The sequence below is a fragment of the Lissotriton vulgaris genome, chromosome 10, assembly GCF_964263255.1.
Source record: "Lissotriton vulgaris chromosome 10, aLisVul1.2, whole genome shotgun sequence".
Taxonomy (NCBI): Eukaryota; Metazoa; Chordata; class Amphibia; order Caudata; family Salamandridae; genus Lissotriton; species Lissotriton vulgaris.
This window is the reverse complement of record NC_141698.1, coordinates 928,361,089-928,370,150: the sequence shown is the minus strand read 5'-3', so window position 1 is coordinate 928,370,150 and position 9,062 is coordinate 928,361,089. Positions and strand designations below refer to the sequence as shown.

The following is a 9,062-nucleotide window of genomic DNA, read 5'->3' as shown; positions in this document are numbered from 1 at the left end:
GTCCTGACTACAAATACTCAGTGGCAACTGCCACTGGGTAATAAATATTTAATATACACACACACACACACACACACACACACACTTTAGGGCCAAAAATCTTAGGTGGTCCATTGGCAAGCAGATCTAAAACAATACTGCTATTCTACTGTTCAATATTTTGTATCATAGAGGAGGAGCCAAGCCAGCGACCGAGATGCCCGCATAGACGCTCGGCTCCGTGGGCCCTCTCACCCCGCGCATACATCCTGGCAACTATCCTGAGCCGTAACAGCATATTCAAGTAGGCGAAGGAAAACTTTCACTTACCGTTGGCTCCTGAGGCTTCTACGTGCGGCAGACCCAAAGAAATGTCCCCGATTGTTTTGCGCCCCTCACAAAGCTGGGACCGGGGTGTCGAGTGAGATGCACAGCCGGCCGCGACTACGACGACAGCGGCCATTGGTGGAGGTGTGGAGCCGGCCGGAGGGCGCCGGAGGTTTGATGGGCCGATAGCGACAGTGACGACCCAGTCCATCTAGCGGAGTGCCTCGTGGGGATGCGTGGCAAAGCAGTATCAAGGGGGGGTGCATGCCACTTGGCCCCCTTTCCATTGTTGTGCCCGAGCATAATTTAGGACTTCCCCCGGAATCGGCGGGCTGCTCCCGTGGAGCGGCAGAGATTTTGTTTAGCCCTTTGGTTGCTCTACTCCGGGAAGCCTGCCTTGACTTTCTGGGTCCTCGCTGTTCCTCCTGCTGCGCCCTGGTGTGGGGCCTAGTCCCGAGGTTAGGCGAGGAGAGACGAGGCCGGATCAGCTAAGATGGCGGCTGGCACACTCTTCCGCAGATCGCAGCCGGATAGCAAAGCTGCCTTGCGGGAGACTTTAGGGGTTTGGCGGTATGAGAAAGAGCCCACGTCCAAAGATGTATTGGCTGCTCTGATGACCCTGCATGCGACCCAGATCCGTAACTCCCGGGACCTGGGAAGAAGGATGGCCGCCATTGCTGTCCCGCCGTTCCACACGGGCACAGTTCGATCTCAAGGAGGTGCCGACTTGCCCGCGTCTATGGCGGTGAAGAGTGCTCCAGCTACGCCTAGGTTCGTGGAGACGCTGGAAGACCCGGCCCATGAGATCGCCTTGGACAGATCTGTAGTACATGTGAGTGACTCGTCGGGCACATATCTAATCTGCGGCTGGGGAAACAACGTTGATCTAGGTCTTGGGCTGCCCCGGCGATGTCTCAGCGCTTGTTGGATGGTGTGACTCTCCTTGGATGGTGAGACTGTGTTCGGACTTGGGATGTTTTCGGGGTCGATTCCGTCACAGACGGATTTCCGCCATACATATTCGGCTGGGTTTTGGTTGCTGAAGTTCCATGGAGTAATAACATGGCCCGGTCTGCCCGGAACACTTGGACCTTCCACGCCGCTCTGTATGCCGATTGATAATTGGACGCATGTTGGTACTACTGATAGACAGGGCCAGGGGTGATACCGTCTAGGATCCAGTGGACTTACTGATGGCTGACGGTGATTTGTGTGACTCTCGACGGGGATTTCATTGACGGTGCTGTCAATGATTAATGTTTTCCATGGCTATTCTGATTTTGCTTTTAGGATGTTTACTGGGCGCGGGGGTGGGGGGGGGGGGGCGGGGTAGTTTTGTCGGCTGGCGAGATTGAGGGCCCTTCACTTTTTTCTTCTTTTCTCCTTTCTCTTCTTTCTATATTTCGGGTCTCCTATTTAGGGCGACAGGCACGCTGCTGGGGGAGGGGGGGCCGTGGCCTTCTGCATGGGTGCAGGGTGATGGGGTTTGTTCATCTGTCCGTTATTTGTTTCTATAGCCCATTTGTCTTTCTTCCTTTTTGGTGTCGTTGTTTTTCATGTTTCCTACAGTAGGTTTCGTTTTGAGGGGTGGGGTGCAGCTTTGCTATGGTACGGGTTTGATTTCACATTTATCCTGACTCGTGTACCTTACCCCCAATACTTCAATTGTATTTGCAACATTTGCGGATTTCCTTATTTATGCTTGTTATTGTAGGACCATGTATGACCGTATGGCATTAACTCTTACTTTTTTCTTTATTATAAAATGAACCTTCATGAATCCTGAATTCCGGCCAGTATGCTGAATACAAGTCACATCCTGGACACTTGTTAGACCCCGGTTTTCGGGCTGCTATATTTTCCCACATTGATTGCTGTACTTACGACTTGACTAGCGGCCGGCAGGAGTGGTTGTAGGCCCATGCTTGTATTTTCTTGAAGTAATAATAAAGGTTCCCCCAAAATATAAATATAAATATATATATATATATATATATATTGTATCATAAAGCTACATGATGATAAAAACAAGAAAATGAATTGTAACAAAAAAGTGTAGATTTAGACAGTTACAGATAAAGCAGGCCTTTTTGCTGCAACCACTTCTAAAAGGGAATTAAAATTGGAAATGTACAGAAAAAGGTTCATAAACATGACCACTTAACGAGGAAAACATTTTGTGGCTGAACACTCAAGTAGGTTTCACTGAGGTTATGTTGAAGCTTAGTTGGTCCCTAAATAATGACAGGTACTGAAATACAAGCAAAGGCTAAATGAATATTAACAACTCTTCCTGTAACTAAAATATTCCGTCAATCAATAGGTTTGTGCTGAATAATAAAAAAGGGACTACTTTAATATAAATATTGTTTTATTTAAAAAAAAAAAACAGAAATCACACGGTGTGCTGATCCACATTTCTTTATATGAACAAAAGAAACAAAATCTACTTCTGAATAAGGTGTAGCTTCAACTCTAAAACACAAGGACTGAAGTAAGGAAAAGACAACCCCTATTCAGCTTGCACTTCCAACAACCTAACTGATAATGTCCTTGATGAAAACGAAGTTCCCGAAGTGCATGAAATGAGAGTAAAGATGTTAGGTGGGGATATTTGCGAAACCACATTATGCCAGTGCCTCTCATGCAAGCATGCACTGAACATCGTAAAGTACTTTAACAGAGGTCTACTTTTAAGCAAACATAGCTAGGCAGCAGCTGGAGCAAAAAACTGGGGTATGTATAAATTCCTACAAAACAGTTCACCAATCTGGTGAGCGTTATTATGGAAATAGGCAATTGCACACAAGGAATGCGTGAATGCAACCCACTAAACAAAACTAACATTTCTGCCACTTTGGAATGGCATGCAATGGCCCTTTGTGAAAAAAAGCAACTAGATCAGAATCTTCTCTGGACAAAAAGAAAGACAGACTCAATCCCATTAATCGGCAGCCTCTACAGTTTAAGACGTTTTTAGGACTACTGCTGCAACACACAAATCATTCACTTCGCACGACCCCAAATGGAAAGTACTGCGGAAACTCGTGGATAATTTTTAGTGCTTCATCGTAAAGTGCAAGATCTGTGGGGGGGGAAAAAGTGATATGTAAGATTAACAACAAATCTTTAAATGATACATAGTTGTAGTCAAACAAAGCAGATCACTGAAAACGCATGAAGCAAAAGGCATTTGCTAATGTATTTAAGTAGTTTATTTTCCTAAGAGGTAGTCAGAAATCACAACCAGAAAGAGACAAGGAGCGATTGTATCTCTAAACAGTGTCCTCTTTGAAGCAGAGAAACCTTGTGATGATTACAAAGACTAACGGCAAGCAAGATGTTGTGGTTTCAGAGTCTTAATTCGGATTGAAGATGCAGTTCTTGTCAGGAAGCATTGCAAATCTGCCCCATAGTCAACACTTCCCACAGAGTTCCTACCCAGTTCAAACATGCATGATGCTTTGTATTAACAAAAGCATGCAATGGAGAAGCAGGGAACTCCATCCTTGCCCCCTCATGCCTCCCAGGAAGGCTTCTGGTCCATCCATCTAGGTTCTGACAAGGTTAATTCATACCAGATGTGCGATGTCCCACTGGTCTGGAGCAGTTTTGCATTTCCAAATATTGACCTTTTCCAAACTATTACCATTCAACAAGTGATCACAAATCTACGCTTGGAACATCTCAAAACAGTTCATGGAGGAGGAGGATCATCAAGTTATATAAAACACCCACTGATCAATCTGCATTAATCTATCGTCTTTTAATGTAACTCCCAAAAGGTTCAGATAGGGTGCTGCTTATGTTAATTGCCAGCCCTGGGGCAGCATGTAGTAGGTGATCAAACGTTTGCATAGGTCATATGAGGTCATATGAAGACCTAGGTCTCAATCCCAGGAACTCATTAGAAAATGTGAAAATGAAACCTGGAGAATGGAAAATAAAGTGTTCATGAACTGCACAAAGGTAAAGTATCTTTCACCTTTCTTTATATAACCAATATAAATAATTTGACGTGCATCATTTATGTTCTGGAAAATACAGTGGTGGAAAATCATTAGTAAACAATTAAACTACAGAATTGGACAAATTAACCCTATAAGAGTTTTAATTAAAAAAAGTATATATATATATATATATATATATATACATATACACACATATATATATACACACACATACTGACGAAGGCGTACCGATGAAACGCGTCAACCTGTGAATTGTGTGCAATAAAATCCGTCTTGGATTAGACCCCCGCGAGTGCAGTATATGGGGCGACAAATCCTGGCAAGAACCACTGCATGCTGGGACATGTAGTTTGCTTCACCCGTTTGCATCGAAGCAGGTGACACAGATCTCCGCTTGGGGGTGGAGCCAACCAGAACTATATGAATGGGAGCAGAACTGTTGGGCGGGAAATCTCACTTGATACACCTGGGGCGCAGAAGAGGCCACACGGCCGAAATGCATACGCCCATGCTCATCTGTTTCAGCCTCAATAAAGAGACTCCAGTGCATTCCCCTACAGTGGCTTCTGACTTTGTTGAGATGGTGTTCGTGGTGTGTTATATATATATATATATATATATTATATCTTAAACCAGATAAGAGGTCAATACTAAGATGGCAATAGGTTTGCGCTTACCAAAAGCTGCTGTTTCTTCACGGAAAGGAATATAAGACATGCCCATGACGGTTGCTTTGGGGGTAACTCTTCCGACTACTTCAATGACTCCAGAGAGCTCTTCATCTAGCTGTAAAACATTAAGAACTTTTATTAGAGCCTCATGTGTACACTAAATATACAACTTATTTCCATGTCATCTACAAGTTGAATGGGACTTTGTAGGCGGACCCCACCTAGTCAGTACACTTCACCCACAATATTCAAGTAATGAACTTTGCAGCCTACTCACTGTGAGTTACACACTTACTCAATCCGCTGTAGTTTTAGATGAATAAATCACTAATTGTAGCGTTCTATCATATGGTTTGTGGTGTTACAAATAATCAGTACATTTATTAGGCCAGCTAACCAGTAGATCTTACTGGAAATATATTAGAACAGGTTGTTTTGTACTATATGCTTACCTCTCCTTGGTCTTTAATGCCATATTGCAGGACTCCCCTATACCGGAAACTTGGTTGGGGGCAGAAATAGTCCCAATATTTAAGAAAGGCTGCCCACTAAACCCTGTAAACTACCGCCCAATCAGCCTGATCGATGTGAGCCAAAAACTGTTGGCACAGATTATTCTTGACCGCCTCCAGAACTGAATGCAGGAAGCGGATATACAGAGTCCCTACCAAGCTGGTTTGAGAAAAAAACATCTACCGTTGACCAACTTTTAAGATTGCAATTATTATATTGGTAAACTGTTAAAATAGAGGGTGGCAGTCTCTATTTAATTTTGTTGACCTCAAAACAGCATTCGATCTGGTACCCCAGGATATTCTTTGGGATGTCCTTGCAGATATGGGAATTCCAACTTCTCTCCTTAATTTTCTTAAGAGACTCCACACAAACAATTTTGCGCAGGCCAGAAGTGGTAAGAGGGGTACCTTGACCCCTAGGTTTGTGGTCAACAGAGGTGTGAGACAGGGATGCGTCTTGGCGCCCACCCTCTTCTGTCTCTATGTTAACGCCCTGATTGCCCATCTTAAGAGGGTCAAAGATATTGATGCACCCAAGATACGGGGAGAACAGGCAGTGGCACTCATGTTTGCTGACGACCCTTCTCCTGTCAAAATCCCAGATGGGAATTCAGCGTGCTCTAGACAGTTTTGCCAGCTTCTGCCAGAAAAGAGGGTTGGAGATAAACATCTCAAAAACAAAGTATATGGTCTGTAACCCACCAAAGACCATTCGTGCTAATCCCTCCCTAAATGGCATTGTACTGGATAGAGTCACTGTAGAGTATCTGGGCATCACCCTTAGTGATAACATGGACTGGGGACCTCAGTTAGCTAAGGCCAAACTTAGGTTGGTGCAGTTGACAGGGGGTGTTATAAAACGACACCGGGAATCCTCAGCTAAACCGGTCGCTTCTGTCCTGGAAATTTATAACGCCCAAGCCAGAGGAGCCATCTTATACGGGGCAGAACTGTGGGGACACTGCCGACCAGAAGATATCCTTAAGGCGGAAAACTGTTTTCTGAGATCTCTGCTTTCCCTTCCAGCTAGCACTCCCCTTATCCCCTTAAGAATGGACCTCGATATTAGACCCATAGATGAAGTAATCAGTCTCCACCTCCTGGTACACTGGCGCAGACTGTGGGTAACTCCTGAACTAAGGTACTTCAGAGAGGAAGTTAAGGAACTCATGAAACTCCCCGGAGCAGCCAAAATTCAATGGTTTGCCCACATAAGAAAGGAAAGTAAGAGGCTGGGACTCTCGGATCTCTGGAGTGAGCCTGAGATGGCGTGCTTGAGGCTGTCTCGAGCAGACTTGGTGAAACTCATCGTAAGAAACAACTGCAGGTTGTTACCACCAACTCTGCGTTGGGTCCCACAACCTTAGACTTTCTGACTCTTAAAGAGGAGTACAAGCTTGATCCTTTCTTGAATGAGATTGTACCAAGCCAAACTAGGAAACTACACCCAATTTAGGCATGGCACACTGGCTCTGAGGGCTTTCTCGCACAAATGGTCAGATAAACTACTTGAATGCCCTGCATGTGGGGCAAAGGAGGAGTCTGTGCCCCATGTCTTCTTTTTCTGTCCATCCTACAAGAAAATTCGACAACGTTGGCTTATCCAACTTTGTAGAAATTTGGGGACAAAGCAATACCAACAGGCACTTAGGATTTCTGTTTCCTGTTTCCTAAACGCCTTGTGGAGAAGGAGCTGGCTATACATCAAGAATTAGTCCTGTGTCTAATGTATCCCCTAGGCCTTGGTTAATGTGCAATAATATTGTCCTGGTTATGTAATGCCTTTGATCTGATTACGCATACATTTTAATATATATATTATGGAAAGTAATCTGTGTACTTTTATTTTATTGATAACTGTGTTGTGATGCTTTTATATGGAGTGTTTCATGTATTTTTGCATCTTTTAAGGTCTATGACCGAAATAAAGATTACTTGACTGACTGACTATTCAAAGATTATTCGTTCGAAAAGTACTTCCATTTCATCAGCCATTTGTAATCTTTAAATAGATTTCCCTGAACGAAGTATGGACATGAATTTTACCGTGGGATCACACAGAGAATTTAAGTAAATGAGTACTTTTAGTGATACTGCTGTGTTGAAATTTAACAGACTGGTGACTAACCCCTTCGCTGCTAGCCCCCCCCCCCCCTCCCCCTCCCCCAGCCCTTTTTTTGGCTATTTGTGGTAGTTCGCGCTTAGGCCCCTGTAACTTTGTGAACACAAGGTATCCACGCCAAAATTACATCCTTTTCTTCCAACATCAAGGGGGTTCTAAAGGTACCAAGGGTTTGTGGATTCCCCTAGAGGAGACCCAGAAATTAGCCAAAATACATCAAAAAATAGTTTTTTTTTTACAAAAAGGGGGAAAAAAGTGCTGCAACTAAAAGCATCTGCCCCCCCCCCCCTTGCAAATGGTATCAACAAAGGGTTTGTGGGGCTGCAATCCCCATTTTGCCAGCTTTCAGAGACTGACACTGTTTTGGCATTTTACTGGGACATAGCCTATTTTTGCTATGTTAGGTGCTTTCAGCTGTCTTCGAGTAAATGGTAGAAGTTGGTATGAAACCAATAATGGATCCTTGGAAAGCTATACATTTCAGAAAAGTAGACAAAATTCTGAATTCAGCAAGGGGTCATTTGTGTAGATCCTTCAAGGTTTCTTTATAGAAACTAACCGTAGGAAAAAGGAAAATTTGCAAAGGAGTTGAAAAAAACAGCCGTTTGTGCCAACATTTTCACCTGTAACTTCTTCCAAGTATGACAGATGTTTGAAAGCAATACGATGGAGTTCCACGTAGCACTTGTGCACCTGTTCCTGCCTCCTCCCCTCAATGAGTAGGATGGCAGCAGGTAGCTGGCATTCTGCCGGCTCCCGTACTCGCTGTACAGATTCAGCGTTTTTCGGTGGCTGGGCGTTTCAGAGAAAAGCGGTTATACAGCGCTTTCTTGCCTCAGCAGTGAAACACCTTCATTTCGGCCAAACCAGCAAGGGCAGTAAAGCCTTGGATTCTGTGCCCTTTCACAGTCCTGATACCCGTGGACCGGCAGACTTTCGGGACTTGCTCTCCGTCTAAAAGGACGTTTTTAAAACCCGGACTCCAGTATACCTGCGGACCTACGGACCGCGGACTCCCGACTATAGATTACAGACTTACAGGACTTGTGGACTTTCTTACTCCAGTGCCGTTTGGAGAGTCCTTCTCTTTAAAAAACACCACCACATAGAAACTCTGGGTGCAACAGTAGTGCTAGTGGCAGCGGCTGGTCTCTGGACACGTGCAAAGTGAGGGTGGCCGTTTTTCTTTGTTAATACCCATCCATATTGCTTTGAACATCCGTTTTGACTCTCGTTCGTTTGGTCCTGGGGCCTGTCAGTTCAAGTACATTCTTACTCAGGACCTCAGTACTTAAAGCTTCCCCTTTCCCCCGGCTTTTTCTACGCTTAGAGACTTGCTAATACCAGAATATGGGCAAACTCCTGAATGCACAAGCAAAGGCAAGGGCTCGCCGGCAGCAAGCTAAAGAAGCAGCGGATGCTGCTAGATTGGCAGGTTAAGATGATTGCAAGGAGGAGGTCTCCATACACTCCTCTG

General features: G+C 44.6%; 1 protein-coding gene across 1 annotated transcript in view; it reads right to left on the bottom strand.

Moving 5' to 3' along the window:
• Positions 1 to 2,659: 2,659 nt before the first annotated feature.
• RPA3 (replication protein A3) overlaps positions 2,660 to 9,062 on the bottom strand; it is a 43,020-nt gene continuing 36,617 nt past the window's right edge. The window contains exons 3-4 of the mRNA XM_086941921.1: positions 4,955 to 5,063; positions 2,660 to 3,391 (exon numbers count right to left, since the gene is read on the bottom strand). Of these exons, the coding sequence (XP_086798047.1) occupies positions 3,309 to 3,391; positions 4,955 to 5,063 (192 nt within the window). The 3' untranslated portion in view covers positions 2,660 to 3,308. The remainder of the gene's footprint in view (positions 3,392 to 4,954; positions 5,064 to 9,062) is intronic.